Source organism: Canis lupus, chromosome 26 (assembly GCF_003254725.2).
Source record: "Canis lupus dingo isolate Sandy chromosome 26, ASM325472v2, whole genome shotgun sequence".
NCBI classification, from domain to species: domain Eukaryota; kingdom Metazoa; phylum Chordata; class Mammalia; order Carnivora; family Canidae; genus Canis; species Canis lupus.
In genome coordinates, this window is record NC_064268.1 from 10,632,878 (window position 1) to 10,650,871 (window position 17,994).

The following is a 17,994-nucleotide window of genomic DNA, read 5'->3' on the forward strand; positions in this document are numbered from 1 at the left end:
CCACATATGACTGGACTGGGAGGATTCCGTGAGCTTGAGCTGCTGCTTTCCAAATGCAGAAAGGGGAGGCCATTTCAGAAAAGCACATCACCCTCTTTACAGCAGCCACAACAAGTAGTTTTGCTGTCTGTGTTGGATTACTTCCAGCAATGGGAGCTCCTCACCCCTCAAAGTAGCACACCCTCCTTTTGATACTTCTGAGGATGAGAAAGCCATTCTTTACCTAAGCCAGTCTCCCTCACTGTACCTCACTCCTGTTGGTGGCAGGTCTGTCCAGGTGGCTGTGTTATAAGAGTGATGGTCCAGAGTAGTGGTTAAGAGTGTTGGCATTTGAAGGGAGACACACTGGGGTCTCTAAGCTGGCTGGCTCCACCATTCCTGGCTGGTGACCTTGGGTAAATTAGCATACCACTATGAGCCTCAGGAATAGGAGTAATGTCAGAGCCTGCCTCAATTTTTTTTTGTAAATTGCCCATGAAGGCTGGTGCTCTTAATTTCTGTGCCATCCCATCTTTGCTAAGGACAGAGCCTCAAGGCAGGAGAGTGAACTCGTCATAAGCACAGGCTCTGGAGCCACACTGCTGGGATTCTAAATGTGTCCCTATCATTTATTAGCTGTGTGACCTGAGAGAAGTTACCTGACTTCTCTGTACTCTGGATGCCTCATCTATAAAGAGGAGTAATTATCGTTCATCAGGTCATTGTGAAGATTAGGTGAGCTAAGTACCTCGAACAGTGCCTGGCATGTGGCAGGCACCCAGAAACTGGATGCACGCCCAGAGGAATAAATGAGGAGAGTTTAACTGAAGAGACATTTATAGTCAATCTAGCAGGTCTTGGATGCTCAATGGCCCAGCACCCAACAGAGGGAGCCATCACCATCTCTAGGCCTGGAGGGGCAGGAAGGGAACACCTATGGACTCAGAAGCGAAAGAGTTGTATGGAGGGGTTCTCCTGATAGGTACTGTGACCCCCAACAGCCATGGTGGCCAGAATGAGGGGTCCAGGGGGATTAAATGTCCCAGCCTCTCTCTTCCCTTCCTCCAGTCATCTGCTGGTGCCTCCCATTAGAAAAATCCAAGAGCCAGAGGGCAGGAGAGCCACCAATACCACACAGGACATTCTCCCAGCGCACAGAGCCGGGTGGAGGGTGAATAGAAAATATCCAGCAAAGCTATTTTTATTATTGGGTTAGACCGTACAGTGCTGCCACTATGCAACCATATTTGCCATTTGAAAACAGCAAATTAATATTATGCTTAGCCAAATATTATATTATTTGCATCAATAGTCAATAGAGCAGGGTGGTTAGAAGGCTCAATTATAGAGGACCCAGGTCTGTGTCCTTGATATTCCACTTGCTACCAGTGTGACCTTGACACACTGGGGCCTCCATTTCCTCATCTGTAAGATGGAAATGCTATGTCTCTCGTCCATGAGTTGTGAAAATGCTCTTCAGCTGTGAGGATGAGGCCTGCTGTCATTTTTTTAAGGGATAAATGCCCTTCTCTCCTCTATTTTGTCCTGGAGGTAGAGGAGGGGTCAGGATGGCACAGGTCTCCGTGGCATGATGAGATTTAGGGCTGCAGATAAGTCCGTTCCAGCTGGGTTTTAATCAGAATGAGTTTCATTGCATCTTGGGCCTGAGTGGCAGCCAGGGGCCATTAAGCTAAATGACTTGTTTTAATACACAGACCTGGCTCATCATCACATTTTCCTGTTTGGGGTCCCGTGTGTCTGGGCATGCATGCGCAAACACAAAAATCAGTCCTGAGCTTTTCCTCTTTTCCTTGCACACCACAGCCTAGCTGGAGCAGAGATAAGCTTGGTTAACAACACAACAAAGGCAAGTTTCTGCTTTATCAAGGAATCTGGTAATTGGCTGGACTGTGCAGGGAGCCCTGGAGAGCATTCTGTAAGTGTCTGCATTTTACAGTTCAGTATTTGGATTTGTAGACTCAGGGCATGGAGATATTCATAACCCAGGGGAGGAAGGAAAGGCTTGGGGGCCGCAGTCCAGCAAGAGACATCTCCCAGGAAGATCAATTCTGGATGCTCTCCCCTGCCTTCCGTGTGTGGATGTGCATCCTGCTGTGACTCCCTGACTGTGTATCCTTGGGCAAAGGACTTGACTTCTCTGGGCTTCAGTTTCCTGATCTGTAAAACTGGGTAGTAAAAGATAGTGTTTTCTGGATTGTTCTGAGGCTCAGATGAGATCTGCACATGAAATACTTAGCGTAGTCCTGGCCTGTAGGGCACACAGACAGGGTGGGTTAGGTTGTTGCTGCAGTAACAAATAAGCGCCAAAGTTTCAGTGGCTGGAGCAACAGAGATTTATTTCTCACTCGGATGTGGTGGGTTAGTAGGGGGTATCTTCTCTGCATTTGTCCTCCCACAGAAACATCGGCTGAGGGTGACTCCATCCTCATACATCCTTGATTGTCAAGATAGAGAAAGGGGAATGTGGTGAAGAATGCAATGGTTTCGTTTCCACCTGGGAATGGTTACTGGCCAAAGCAGGTCATGTGGCCACTCCCAGCTTCCCAGGGAGAGGCAAGGGTAATCCGGTCACAGGGTTAGTCAACAGCACTAGCAACAACCATTGGACTCAACAAACAACCCTTGCTTAGTACAGTTAAACTGTTATCATCATATGATAATATCACACACTGTTATTTCCATTAGTCATCATCGTCATGCTTCATGTACTTACTCTGGCTTCAAAAAGGCTGGGACATTTCCTTCTAGTGCTAGAGCTGGCTCCTGTCTCTTTAGGAAAATGTGGCTGAGGTCATTATTAATAATACTAATAATGTAAATTCATGATAGCTCCTACTTGACGAGTGGGTGTTTTGTGCCAGACTTGAACTGGGGGCTTCCCATACACCATCTCATTTAATCCTCACAATAATTATAATTTGAGATTTAATTCTACAGACAAGGAAACTGAGGGTCAGGGAGGCAAATACGCTGGTCAGGCTGGTAAGTGGCTGGATGGGCTTGGTCCCCACACCCATACCCTAGGTCACCCTGCTGAACTGTCTGGAAGAGGATGTGGTCTTAGCCTCTGGATCCCTAAACACAAGCAGGGCTGTCTGGGTGGAGACTGCTTTAGGTAATGGGGTTAATCACGGACTGCTCTCTCTCTTAAGTCCCATTTCCCCCTCCTCCCTGGCCCTCCAATCACCCCAGGCTCCATTCCCAGGAATTTCTCCATTCCTGAAATATACTGTGTCCACTGAAGCCTCTGTCTTTGCTCACTCTCATCCCCATCCTTTCCTTCACTTTTGTCCTACTGCTCCTGCTCATCCTCTAAGGCCTGGCCCAAATGTCCCCTGTGCTAGGAAGACCCTTGCCACCCTGACCCCCAGGCAGAACCAATACCAGAATCTTCCTCTTCCCATGGCATTTACTACATTAACAAATCTGAGCATTTTCTAGACACACACAGACACAGCTTTTTCAGAGGAGGGAAGAGATTAGTCTTTGTTTTTAATTAATGCCAGCTCTCTCATCCTGACTTTTAATACTGCCACCTCATTTGTCTTATTAAGTACTTAGTTTTGCTTTTAATTAGTGCTGTTTATTGTCACTGAATTTTAATTGTCAGTGCAGGGTCTCAGCAGGCCTTGGTGAGGAAGCTTTGCAAATGTTTCCCGTCCTCCTGCAAAGCCTGAGCTTGGGTGGCAGTGCCTCTGATGCGGGGTGGTGGTGGTGGGGGGGGTTCCAGGGGGTTGTTGAAAGCTGGTATATTTCACCCCAGGCCTCAGCCAATTCGGGCTGCCTTTGAGATCCCTGGTTGCTCTAATGTAGCTGGTCTATTAAGACATGTAGAGCTCAGGAGGATTGCAACGACAAAAATTCAATTCAAATGGACTTGAGGAAGAAAAACAGGAGGAACATTTTGGCTCATGGTTGCCAAAAAGTCCATGATAGATTCAGGCATGGCTGGATCCAGCATTCTAGTGCATCATCAGGATTCAGTCTCTTTCCATCTCTCAGCTCCACTTTTATTCTTTGGCAGGCCTTTCTCATGTGGTGGCAAAAGTGATTAATAACTCCAGGATTCTGTTCTACCAGCTAAGCAATCCCAGTGAAAAGAGAATTCTTTCTTTCTTTCTTTCTTTCTTTCTTTCTTTCTTTCTTTCTTTCTTCCTTCCTTCCTTCCTTCCTTCCTTCCTTCCTTCCTTCCTTCTTTCTCTCTCTCTTTCTTTCTTCTCTCTTTTTTTCCTAAGATTTTATTTATTCATTCATGAGAGACACAAAGAGAGAGGCAGAGACAAAGGCAGAGGGAGAAGCAGGCTCCCTGCAGGGGGAGCCTGATGTAGGACTTGATCCCAGGACCCCAGGATCATGACCTGAGCTGAAGGCAGACACTCAACCACAGAGCCACCCAGATGCCCCAAGAATCCTTCTTTCCATAGAGTTCCAGCAAAAGTTTTAGGACAGGCCTTCATCTGTCCAGATTGGATCATGTGGCTATCCCCAGACTAATTGCTATATAGCTCATGGGCTATAATGCACTGATTGGCTGGACAAGGAAAGTTGGTCCACTTATAGGGACCAGAATGAATGAGCTCCTTCTAAGCTGTACAGATTGATGCTGAAAGAGGGAAAGTTTTCCGAGGGAAAATTGGGATGCTGTTCCCCACCTAGAAAGAGAGATAAATGCCAACAGGCAAAACCAAGAAATCTCTACCTCACATAATCCACTGAAATGTGTCACTCAAGCCTAAACAAACACTGGAATTTAGACCTTTGTTCTCCTCCACAGCTGCACCCTCAAATAATATTAGCAATGACCTCCTTGCCTAATACTTGAAAAGGAGTTTAAATTACAAGGTCCCTGCACATGTGTTAACTCATTGGCGCATCCTAACAACTCTGCAAGGTAAATATAACAGAGATGGACATTTTTATGCCCTCATTTTACAGATGCAAATACTGAGGCCCAGAATAACTTGCCAGAGTCCCACAGAAAAATAAAATGATCAGGGGAACTAGGGTAGCATCCCAGAATCCAGGGCCAGCTATTGTTCTATCACAATGGGCTGCTCTATCGGTCAGCTTTTGCTGCATAACAAAGCACTCCACAGATTAGGGCCTCAGAACAACAACCACTAATTTATTTCACGAGTGTTTAGGTCAGTGATTGGGTTGAGTTCAGCTGGGTGGTTCTTTGGTCTAGGTTGATCTTATGTGGGTTTGTTCACATCTGTGGCCAGCTTGTATGTTGGCTGAAAGTGAGTGGTTTATGATGGGGCAAATGCAACAGTTAGGATGACTGTGACCCTTACAGTGTGGTCTCTGCCACCTGCCAAAGTTACTTAAAGAATAGCAGGGGGTAGGCTCTGTGCCTGCCTGAAAACCCTATAAAATGAGGACTGTCCCGTGGGACTCTTTAAAGGCTCATGGCAGGGATCATTGGTTACTGCTGTGTGGCTGTGGGAGAACCATGTGGAGGTGACAGTGAGTTTGCTTTGTTTCAAGACCAGGAGCATAGAGGAGCCTTTATCTCCAGTGTCTCCCAGGCCTGTCTCTCTCCTTGTCTCAGGCACCAAGCAGTTCAGCATGGAAGGAGCCAAGGCCTTGCCATTTCAGCCTTAGCCAGGTTCTGGGAAGGCTGGAGATGTCCCAGCTGGCTCCAGAAACGAAGAGAAGCCAACAGCAGCCTGCATCCTCTCGATGAAGCTGGCTGTAGTTGGCCATATAGGGGACACTGTGGCTCTGAGACAGGAGCCTGGAATGGCAAGGCAGGTGGGCAAGTGGAGCGGCACTCAGCTCCATCGTGTGTGGTTGGCAAGGCAAGAGACTGTCATCTTTACCTTTGCTGGCCCTTGTCCTTGCCTTGGCTAGGGTGTGTTGGAACCCCAAGAACTCAGCAAATCAAAGCTGTATGTGTGGTTGAGATGGAATAGAATGTATTCAGCTCACTTCTCAAAGCTTTTCCATGGCTTCCATATCATTCAGAGTGGAAGCTCAAATGGTCCTCATGATCTGATGTGCCCCCTTTTCCTCCGCCCACTACTGCTCTGATCTCAGCTCCTACCCATCTCCCTTTTGCTCACTCTCATCCAACCACTGTCCTCCTTGCCATTTCTTTAACTTAGCAGCACATGCCTACCCCAGGGCTTTTGCACTTACTTTCTTTTCTGCTTGGAATGCTCTGCCTCAGATAATCCACGTGGCTAAGTCCATTACCCCCTTTGCTCAAATCTTTGCTCAAATATAATCTCTCAGTGAGTCCTCTCTGAATTCCTATTTAAACCCAAACTTCCCACTCAATTATCAGTCCCCCTTCTTGGTCTTTATTTTGTCTCCAAAATGCTCATCACCAGCTGATGCCTTTTACATTTGACTTACTGTTTGGTTATTATCTGTCTTTCCCACTAAAACGTAGGCTCCACAAGGACAGTGATTTTTCCTCCTTCTTGTTTGTTTGCTTTGATTTTGGATCCCCAATGCCTAGAACAGGGTTTCACACATAGTAATAGATGTTCTATAAATATTTTTTTATTCTTCCTATTTCTCAACAGAAGCTGGCAATCTGTACTTTTAATTAAATCCTGTGCTTTTAGAATATTGGCATGATTTTACTTAAAAAACAAAACAGAACAAAACACTGCATGGGCCAAACAAAAGATATTTTTCAGCTGGGACCTGGAATGTCCTGGAATGTCCCACCCACCCCCAGACTCTCCCTGTTTGAGGTCCTTGATACAAGTTGCATTTCCCACACCATCAGATAATCTGAGTGAGTTTTTCCAGATTTCTAATTGAGCAGTGATATGCTTCCTCAGGGGAAGAGGAGAGGGACAGGAAAAAGACACAGAGAGATGGAAGTGACTGGGCGCCATCCAAGCTGGTGGCTGCAGGTTCTGCTGTGAAGCATCTGGGTGAATTCCAAGACTGTGGGGCTGGGAGGCCGAGCATGGCGTCGAACTCTGCAATTCTGCGCAGGCAGTGGCAGCTCCGCCAGTTCCCTGCAATGCCCTCAGGTGCCCCGTGCCCCTTCCTGCCGGCCTGTCACAGACACCTGCTGCAGCTCTGAAGCTAAATGGGCTTTCAAGGTTGGTTTTTCAGCTCATCAGAAAGCGACAGAAGACCAGGAGGTTCTGGTGGTTGAAGTTCCTGAGCAAACAGTGCCAAGGAGAAGCAGGCAGAACAAAATGCAAAGAGGGAGAAAGGCAAGGTTCTGGAATCTGGCTTTTTCAGGCTTGGGACGGAGTGTTCATGGTAGTTTTAGATGCGACGTGGCATGTTGCCTAACACCATGCTGTGCAGGGGGGCAGATCTGGAATGGGCCTGGCTCTGCCACTTACATGCAGATTTATTGAGTGCCCACTGCACTCACCGAGCTTCGGTGAAGATTTACTGAGCATCTACTGTATACCGTACTCAGGACTGGCTACAGAGTGAAAACACAAGGCCCTCTGTTCAAATCTTATTACAAATCTAAAGATGATAACAGCAGAGCTTTAAGGTAGGTTCGGGGCCCTTCCGTGCACAGAGCCCTGGGCGACTGCCTAGGTTGTAGACACATGAAGCTGGCCCTGCATGCACTGGATGTACAGCTATTGAACAAATCTGGACCCAGCCCTGCTGTCATGGAGCTTACAGAATAGGTAGATACGCAGTAAATAAAGAAGAAAAATAATAATTGCAAATCACAACAAGTATTTTAAGGGAAATATTCAGTGAGAGTAAGCAATGGGCTAAGAGGAGGTGACTTAGCAGAGTCAGGGAAGGCTTCCTGGAGGACGTGATACGTGAGCAGAGACAGCAGAGTATGAGAAAGAATCGGCTGCATGAGAGTATGAGGAAGATGCCACCAAGGCAGAGAGAACAGCAGAGGCAAGGGCCTGGTAGCTGGAAGAGCCAGTGTGAGGGGAGTGTGGTCAGAGATACAAGGAAGGTAGCAGGCGGAGGGGCCTACCAGTTCTTTGAAGTCATGGAGGAGGCATTAGGTCTTATAATGGGCAGCCACTGGAGCACTTTATTATTTTAAAATTACATTTAAAAAAATCTAAATGTTCATTTCTTTTTAGATCGCTAACATGGTTGCAAGTCTGAAGGGGTATATTATGAAAATTCTCCTTCCCAGCTCAGCTTCATCTACTCACTTCCTCTCCCCAGAGGCAAGCAATGTTCTCTGCTTCATGCTAGTTCTCTACAGAGATACTTTGTGCATGTATCCTGTCTTCCCTTGTGCAAAAAGTGGTGTTGTTCTGGAACGTCATCCTGCCTCTTGGTCTTCATACCAGGCAGTTCATCTTAGTGATGCATCCGCATCTGTCATAAATAATCTCTTTATTCTTTCCAGCTGTGTAGTACTCCCCCATCCATAGGTGCACCGCCCTCAAACCAGCACTTAGTGTCAGGCATTCAGATTACTAAATAGAAATGCTTTAAGCAGGACCTTGGGAAGCCCACTTTAACTCTCCATGATTCAGTTTCTCATCTGTAAAATGGGGATAAGAACATCTATGTCGAAGGCTGTCATGACAACTGAACAAGATAAAACTTGAGAGGCACTTAGCATGTAGCAAGCCCTTGACATGGGAACTGTCAATTATTGCTGTTGTTGCTTTTTTTTTTTTTTTTTTTTTTTTTTGCTGTTGTTGCTTTTGTGATGGAAAGCAGATTGTTCCTTGGAACTTGCTCCAGGACTGGGAGGCCATCTGTGTCCAGGAAAAAGAGCGGGAGCCTCTGGCTTCTGGTGAGGCAGTGATTTTACCCTTTCTGAACTTGAAGCTGAAGGCCTGGATCTGAGCCATGACTTTGGCCTGACTGAGCTGAAATGTGTGATTTTCTCAGCATCTCCAGGGCCGGGGGCTGGGTGGGCACGTCTCTGTTTGTTTCTGAGGCTGAGAGGTGGGAATACAGTCAGGGGCTGATGGTTACCAAACACTCATCAGGATTGAACAATCTAAAACCAAGGGGGAATGTTCTGTAGGTATGAGCAGAGTAGTGATTAGCACATGGGCTTTGGAGAGAGTTCAAATCCTGGCTCTGCTTTGTTGGTAGCTGTGTAATTTATTAAGCAAGTGGCTTCATCAGTCTGAGCCTCAGTTTCTTACCTGTAAAATGAGGATATTATCACTTACCATTAAAGCAAATGGTGAAGGCATGGAATTTTGCACACAGTTGACACTCAATAAATGTTACTCATCATTGTTGGATAAACTATATAGTCTAGGGGAAGTAGGAAAGAGGAGTTCCCAGTTCCCATTCTGCAAGTGCTCACAGCATGTCAGGGACCGTGGTAGGTACTTAAACTCACCAGCGTGGTGACACCAAGGTTCTGTGGGTCCTAGGACGTAATCCTGTATAAATTATCTGACACATGCATCTCTACTTTGCTCCTGGTATCAATGGTGGGTTTCCCTCTGCTGCTCCTGTGTGGGGCTGCAGGCCTCCTGTCCACTGTGGCAATGGCTTCTCTGTAGCACACAGTAGGAGGCACAGGGGGCATCTGAAAATGTCAGAGGCTTACCATTGGATTTTCTCCCCTTCTATTAACTCAAACCTGACATCTTGGCTGGACTTAATGGAGCATCATCTATGGGCAGGTAGGAGAACTTCTTAGGATCATCTCCTATCAGATAGGAAGGTGATTAAGTGGCTTGCCCAGGGTGATGAACTCAGGGATCAGAACGTCACTGTCCCAAAAGTCTCCCTTCTTCTCTCACATGAAGTCAAGTTCTCTAGAAGCAGAACCTGTGATGGGATTTCTAGGACAGGGAAGCAGTATAGGGCAGTGGGGGATGTGGCCTCAGCTCCATCCCATGGAGAGCTCTGGAGCATGCTAGCATGCGCCCCTCCTGTAAAGGACATCAGTGGTACCTGCTAGCCCTCCCCTCTTCCTGCCCCCTTCCCTACCCCTCAGTGAGGGCCTGCCTGTGGACACATGACCTCCCTTCTCTGGGCTCACTCCGCTGGTGTTCAATGCCTCAGTGACTCAGGTATTCACTCTTCTGGCCCAGGCCCAGTTGACCGGGGCACCCACTGGACTGGCACCTGAGATGTGAAGTGCCTTGAGAACCCTGGACGGCCAAGCTGAAATAACCCGTACTGTCCAGGGTGGCTTCTGGCTTGGAGGGTGGAGCTGGGTGCTTTCCACAAGGCTGTCAGCCAGCGCTCTTGCTCTTTGCAGGCAGAATTTTAATAGGAAATGAACTCCTGGTGTGCACGACTGGATGCTGGAGAGGGTGGGCAGCCAGCTTCCACCTTGAGGGCAGCAGAATTTGGAGATCAGAGTTCATGGGAGGGGACTGTATAACCCTTGCCCCAGCCCTCCTTGCTTCCTGGGACCACCCCCCCTCTCCGAGGGAAGCTTTATCTCTGCTGCAAAGCAGGAGGCAGGGTATCCAAATGAAAGCTCTGAGTCCAGTCCAGGGGCAGCCGAGGAAGCCCATTACCTGGGACTACCTGGGCCCGAGGCTCTCAGCGCCCATAGGAGTCCCTCCTTTCTTTCTATTTTCCAAGCAGAAACAGTGAAATGATTGTATGACTCTGGGAAGATTACATCAACCACAGGGGAGCAGGTGAAATGGCTTTTCTATAAGAAATTCCCCTCCCACGTGTGCAGCCCTCAGCCCCTCAAAGCCCCTCCAACTGCACGATAGGAGGGAGAGTACTGTCCCTGTTCACCTCCCGGCTTCTCCAACTAACTATTCAGCATCCCAGAAAACAAGGCCAGGTTGTACTAAAACCTTCAGGGAAGTCAGGACCCTCTGGATGCAGTGATCCACCTTCTGAAGCTTTTGGGGTTTTTGTAATTAACTAAATGTAGTCTCCCTGGTCTCTCCCCCTATACTCTTTGCAGGAGGGGCAAGGCGGAGAGCTTCGCAGAGCCAGAAGCTGGGCTCAGTTCAGCTGACTGCCTTAGTGCTGAGGGAGACTCATGCATGCATTCAACAAATATTTATGAAATGCCTTCTATGTGCCAGGTGCTGTGTGAGGTGTGGGAGATTAAGAGAGAACAGAACAGAATGCGTTCTGCTAGGAGCTCACGTTTAGAGATGAGAGACGCAGACTCTAAGCAAACAAACAAGACATATAATACATTTGGGGAGGGATGTGAGCTATGAAGAAAAGGAAATCAGAGTGACAGGGGCTGATTTACCTTATTAGGGGTGAGGGAAGGGACAGAAAGTGTACACATGGCTTTTGCAGATGTATGTGTCACCCAGATCAAGATACAGAACATTATTACCCTACAGATGCCCCCTCCTGCCTCTTCCCAGACAATACCCTCCCCAAAGTTAGCGGTGGATTTGCTCCGATTTCTACAACCTTCAAATAGCTTTGTCTGTTCTTAATTTTCATGTAAACACCATTAAATAGAGTGTCCTCTTTTGCTGCTGGCTTCTTTCATAAAGCATAATGTCTGCGAGATTTATCCCCACTGTTAGATACACCAGAAGTTTGTCTTTTATCGTGGACCAGTATTCCACTGTGTGTACAGACCACATTTATCTAGCTTCTCTCCTACTGATGGACATTTGGATGGTTTCTAGTTTTTAGCTGTTATGAATAAAAAAGTTATGAACATTTTTGTACGTGTTTTAGAACGTGGTCATTCTCCTCTTGGGTATATACCTAAGAGTAGAATTCGTGAACTGTAGGGTAGATGAATGTTTATAGCTTTAATGGGCTGCCAGTTTTCCAAAGTGGTGGTACCATCTCCCTTCCCCCAACTTCACTAAGATAGAGTTCATATATCCTATAATTCACCCTTTTAAAGCAGACAGTTTAGTGGCTTTTAAGTATCTTCATACAATTGTGCAACCATCATCACAATGAATTTTGGAACATTCCCATTCCCCCCCAAAAGAAACCCATACCCCATAGCCATCACCTCCAGCTCCCTTCCCCTCCCCCAGCCGCTGGCAATCAAAATATGGACTTGCCTATTCTGGACATTTCTTATAAAGGAAATCATGTACTATGTGACCTTTTGTGACTGGCTTCTTTCACTTGGCATCATGTTTCAGAGGTTCCTCTGGGTGGCAGCTGTCAATGCTTCATTTCCTTTTTATGGCTATATGACTTTCCATTGCATAGATACACTGCATCTTGTTTGTCCATTCATCAGTTGGTGAATATTGAGTCGTTTTTATCTTTTGGATATTATGAATATTATGAAATGCTATGAGCATTTGCATACAAATTTTTGTGTGGACACATGCTTTCATTTCTCTTGGGTGGGTAGATAGGTGTGGAATTGCTGGGTTACCCGGTAGTTCTGTGTTTAACTGTTGAGGTGCTGTTTTTATAAGCTGTGAGTTATGTTTGTGAAGATCCTGGCTGCTGTGTGGAGCATGGACTGAAGATGGCCAAGGGTAGAAGCAGCAGGATCCGTGAAGAGGAGCAGGAGCAGATAGTAGTGGTTTGGATCAGCATCGCAGTGAGCCAGGCAGAGAGTAGTAGACAGATTCTGGGTCTTTTATGAAGATCAACCCAACATGATTTTCTGATGACTTGGGCGTTAAAAAGTATTAAAAAAAATAAGGCCAGGATTGACTCCAGGGTTTCGGATCCCAAAGTTCACCAAGCCAAGTGGACTAGGAAATAAATCCAATGACATCCCCCAGTAGGAAGACCTTGGACAGGAATTAAGAACTCTGATGACCCTTCCCTTGCTAGACACATCTCCTTGGGTTAGTAAATGAGAAGAATGTGCAGTTAAGGAAGAAGGCTCTCCATTCTGATCCCTTTCTGCCACCAGGGAAGCTGTGATGTTCAGTAGGAATTTCCATCTGGGGGCCTGAGTTTTCCCCATCTAGGAAGTAGAGAAGCTGGGTGTAGTTCCCTTTCTTCTCTGCATCCCCTAGAGTGCTTGGCATAGAGTAGGGACTTGAGAAATAAAGAGCAGCTGGGTAACTAACTGAGTGATGTCCTCTCTGGGTTCCTATTTTCCAGGAGCACTGAATTTCAGCCATGACTGACACTGTATTTAGCAACAACTCTAACCGTTGGATGTGTCCCAGTGACCGACCTCTTCAGTCAAAGTAAGTAGCTGCATCTTCCTGGGAGTGGCTTATGTGGAGTCAGAAAGTCCCTATGGTTCTAAACTTGAAGGAAGAAAAGAGTAGCCAAGAAAAAAATAGAATTTCCTTCCTGGGAGTGGGGAAAAAAACCGCCCTGGTGGGGGTATCGTCACAGAAACTTTGCTGACTTTGCTGCTCTGAAGGTTGAAATAATAAGATGAAATTCTGAGCTGCATGTCCATATTAGAGGGGTGTCATGGTGTAATGGTAAGAGCACTGACCTGCTGGTTAGAATCAGGCTTGGCTCTGCTTCTAGATCTGAGCTCATTTACTGTGTGATCACAGGTGAGTCTTTGCCCCTCTCTGGGCCTCAGTTTTCTTATCAATCAAATAAGGAAAGTTGGACTAGGTCACAGGGTACAAACTGGCAGGCCATCAGCTGACTCTGACTTGCAGAAGTGTTTTCTTACTATTTGTTTTCGGCCTGGTTATTTAACAATTGGGCAGTGTGACATAAACGTAACTTCACATTACAGAATAATCCAGTGATTATCATACCCGAATCAGTGACACATTGGATCTGTACCATTCTAGCTCATGAGAGCTGATACATTTTCAGGCATTTTGCAGGCCGGTTATTAAACACAGCCATTCTGAAAAATTGAGTTTGTAATTCTGCCATTAAATTATATTAAACATAAAGGATATAAGTACTCAAAATTAATCGCTTAATTATTTTACAACGTTTTGGTGTTCTCCGTGTTATGTATATTATACTGTGTATATAATGATACACTGCTGCTTCCTACTTTTACATTCAGTGGGGCTTTTTCCCATTGATAAATCATCAATTGTTAAAAGTTTACCAGACGCCATTGCCTGTAGTGCTGGCAATCTAAGTCTGCTGTTTATCATTCCTGTAGATTTTCACTCAAAATGGCTTGTTTCTTCGAACGCTTGATGATTTTATTGCGAACTCCATCTGTGAGAATCCTGGGAATCTATGTCAGGGATATTTTTCTTCAGAGGGATTGGCACTCTTGCTCCTGCCAGGAGTCAGGAGTGCCACTCACCCAGAGTGACATTAGCTCCTTCAGAGGGTCCTGGCTCAATGTTGGGGTCTCAGATTGAGCTTCAGATCAGACTCTGGAACACAGTGCTGGTATTTGCCTTGGACTTACTGCTCACAGTTCACTGTCCAGGATTCTGTTTGCTGGGTCTTCTTTTTCCTTTTCAAAAAATTGCCTTACAAAGGCATAAATATGTACCTTGAACAGTACAACTTTAAGTACAATTTGATAATTGTAAAAACACATGTGTATACCCATGAAGCTGTCTCAGCAGTCAAGATGAAGAACAAATCCACCCATCCCAAAAGCTCCCTCGTGCCTCTTCCTCCACCTCCTCCCCCGCCCATATCTAGGTAATTGCTGGTCTTTTGGTAACTATACATTAGTTTGCACTTTCCAGAATTTCATACAAATGGAATCTTATAGTGCAAGCTCTTTTTGGGGGAAGAGATGTCTCTTTTCTTTTTCTCAGCATAGTTTATTTCATGACCCATCCTTACTGTTCCAAAACATCCATACTGTTTTGCATAGCAATTGTTAATTTCTTTGTATTGCTGAATTCTCTTTCATTGCATGGATATACTACAGTCCGTTTATCTGTTTGTCTACTGATGGACTCTGGGCTGTTTCCAGTTTGGGGCCAGTACTAATAAAACCTCCTATAGAGATGCTTTCCTTTCTCCTGAGTAATTAATTTTTTTAGAAAAAGAATTTTATTGATTTATTTGAGAGACGAGAGAGAGCATGAGCAGTGGGGAGGAGCAGAGGGAGAGTGAGAAGCAGACTCCCCACTGAGCAGGGAGCCCTCAATGGGACTCGATCCCAGGACCCTATTAGGATCATGACCTGAGCTTAATGCAGGTGCTCAGCTGACTGAACCACCCAGGCACCCCTCTCTTGGGTAGTTACTTGGAAGCAGACTGTCATACTTGCATGATAGGTATATGCTGGACTTCTCACAAAGCAGCCAGACTGTTTTCCAAGTTGGTGGTGCCATTTTAGATTCCCACCAGAAGGTATATGAAAGTTCCAGCTTCTCTGCCTCCTCCCCAGCACTTGATATGATCAGTCTTTCCAGCATTAACCATTCTGGTGGGTGGGCAAGTGGCATTTCTCTGTGGCTTTCATTTGCATTTGCCTACTAATAACGCTGAACATCTTATATAACATTTGCCATTCATGTCACCTCTTTGTTGAAATATCTGTTCAAACCTTTTGTCCATTTTAAAATCAGGTCATTCCTTTCTTGTTAAATTGTACAAGTTTTTCTTTCATATGTTATAGATGAACATCCTTTTTTAGGATACACATTTTGCACATCTTTTCTCTTGGTCTATGATGCGCCTTTTCTTTTTCTTAACAGAATCTTTTGAAGAGGAAAAGTCTTTATTTTGAAAAAGTCTGTTTCATTCAGTTGTTTGGCAAGGAAAGGCAGTGTTGGAGAATTCCCTCACTTTCTAGCAATCTCAGAACTGCATTTAAAAAGGTTTTGCCCTGGGGCGCCTGAGTGGTGCAGTCAGTTGGGCATCAGTCTCTTGGTTTCGACTCATGTTGTGAACTCAGGGTCCTGAGATCCAACCCCGAGTCTGGCTCCATGCTCAGTGCAGAGTCTGCTTGGGAATCTTTCTCCCTCTGCCCCTCCTGTTCATGCTCTCTCTCTCTAATAATTAAATAAATCTTTTTTCTTAAGGGTCTGCTCTAATTTACCTAGGACTTAGTTATATACTGGTAAAGGGTCTTTCTGAATATTTAGTCCACCCATATTCTCTGAAGCAAAAGCCCCTGTCTGTTTACTTCCATCGAAAACCTCCAGTTCTATGATTTTACAGTTTGGAAGGCACCATGGAACTCTGTTGGCTTCCTTGTCAGGAGGAAACTTCTAGGCTGCCAAGCCCTTCCCATGGTGTACTCTTGGAGCCAAACTTACTTTGCAGAGAGTATTCCATCAACCCAAAATTGTTTCTCTGTAAGATAAACAGTTGCCTGAAGGGTGGATGGGGATAAAATATTTATTTTATTTAAGAAATGTCAGTTAATTAAAAATTCCATCCATCAGAGTTTACTTTAGTCAATATGAAGCCAAACAATTTGCCCTACAATTAAATTAGAATTATTCAAACAGTCTGGACGCGGTTTCATTAAAGTGTTCCTGGGCTCCTATGAAACATCTTGTATTCTGCGTGCATCCGGCTGCCTTGTTTGCTCCTGTGTTTCCTTGAGATATTAAAATTATTTTTCAAATAAATGCTAATGGGTGAATTATAGTCATCACACATGCTAGCTAGTCTGCTACAGCTAATGCAGATGCTTCTAATGTCTTTCTCCAGTAAATTAAGAAATCTAGTCTTAATTAACTGCTGGCCAGCCAGAGACATTTACCATTTTTGTGATTTTCAAATGCTTTTGTGATTTTCAAATACCTTCCTCTCTCAGCCTCCTTGAATCTAATGACAGTGTTTGAAAACACAATTGTGATTGTGTTTAAAAGATGGGAACGCATCTGCTTCTTGCTTAGGTAAGGCAGTTGCTCAGCTCCCCGTGTTGGGAATAGGTGGGGAGAAATGCTGTTGCCTGAAAGTTGCTATTTCTCTATAGCTTTCAAGTCTGCAAGCCACAGAGTACCAGGGGTCGGGAGCAGACACTGAGGCACAAAAGGAGGCCATGACACATCTATGATTGCTCACCTAATAAATGGAGATGCTGGTCTCCTTTCTAGAGTTGGAGAACTTGCTTTCCCAAACTGGGGCGCTGCAAATGAATGACCTGCTGACTGTTTGGGGTTCATGGCCCTCCCCTCCATGTCTTCCTTATTCCCCAGGATGATGTTGGTCAAGCTATCATTAGGTGATTTCTCTTCAGTACCCAAAATCCATTATTCAGATATATAAACGATCAGCTCAGTTAAATAATCAGCTGAACTGACTGGTCATTTTAATCAGAGCTGAGGAGTTTACAGCCCTACATTGCAGCAGCCTTTTTCAGATGTGCTGAAATAAGATAATAATGACTGGGGCGGGGGGCGGGGAGGTGTTGGGGGAACCAAACCAGAAGTAAGTCATTGCAATTTACACTCTATGGTTGTTGCATCCAGACAGTGTTGGCATTGTTAAGAGATGTCTTTCCTAACTTTATTCATTTTTTTTCTCTCTCTCTCCTTTCTTTGCCTTCCTTCAGTGATAAAGAACAGTGAGTATTTTGATACTTTGATTTTTTTACAAACTGAATTTTATCACTTTTCTGATCAAATTAGCTTTGGCTCTAAAGAGAGCTGGTTAAACAAAGGAACTAGCAAGTTTTACATTTCTAAAAAAAAAAAAAAAAAAAATGCCCAAAACCAAAAGAAAAGTTTCTTGAGAAAAGAAAATATATAATATTTCGAAGAATGATCTTGGTAAAGGATGGAAAAGCATTACTTAGGAGAGCCCTCAATTTCATCCTCGTAATTTGTGGGATCCCAGCAAATTTATTGACCACTCTGTGCCCACTTCTGCAGCATTTACCTTGGAACGATGTTCTCAGCTAAAGACAATGTTAGCTCACATAACTGCTATCATTAATAAAAGGTGACAAGAAATGGAACAGAGTCTGTGGGAAGTTATGTGCCACACATATGATCTCTGTCACCTTATGGGAGGTCATTCTGGTTTCCCAGTGAAGTGCCTTTGACGCAGAGGTCCTGTCTCTGCTTACAACATTTGTGTTTTAAATTGGATTCATAAAAAAAAAATTGGATTCATTTCTTCAATATGCATGACAGATTGGATGCTGTACCAATAAATGAACAGTCAAGCTGCAGAGCAGGTCCGGCTTTGGTTGTGTGTGCACACTGAGAAGCTCTGGAAAGCCATTTTTACCCTTCCTAAGATGGGGAAGTTATCACAGAGCCAGCAGTAAAGCACCAGGTCTGGCATCAGAAAACCCAGGTCTGG

General features: G+C 45.1%; 1 protein-coding gene across 7 annotated transcripts in view; it reads left to right on the forward strand.

The window, feature by feature from the left end:
* The window catches only part of RPH3A (rabphilin 3A), a 264,940-nt gene that overhangs the window by 186,930 nt on the left and 60,016 nt on the right, over window positions 1-17,994 (forward strand). For 6 of the 7 annotated variants that reach the window (XM_049101684.1, XM_049101685.1, XM_025474013.3 and 3 more), the window contains 2 exons: window positions 12,928-13,016; window positions 17,240-17,251. In XM_049101684.1, the coding sequence (XP_048957641.1) occupies window positions 12,946-13,016; window positions 17,240-17,251 (83 nt within the window). In that variant the 5' untranslated portion in view covers window positions 12,928-12,945. The remainder of the gene's footprint in view (window positions 1-12,927; window positions 13,017-17,239; window positions 17,252-17,994) is intronic. The other variant, XM_049101687.1, reaches the window with a different exon arrangement.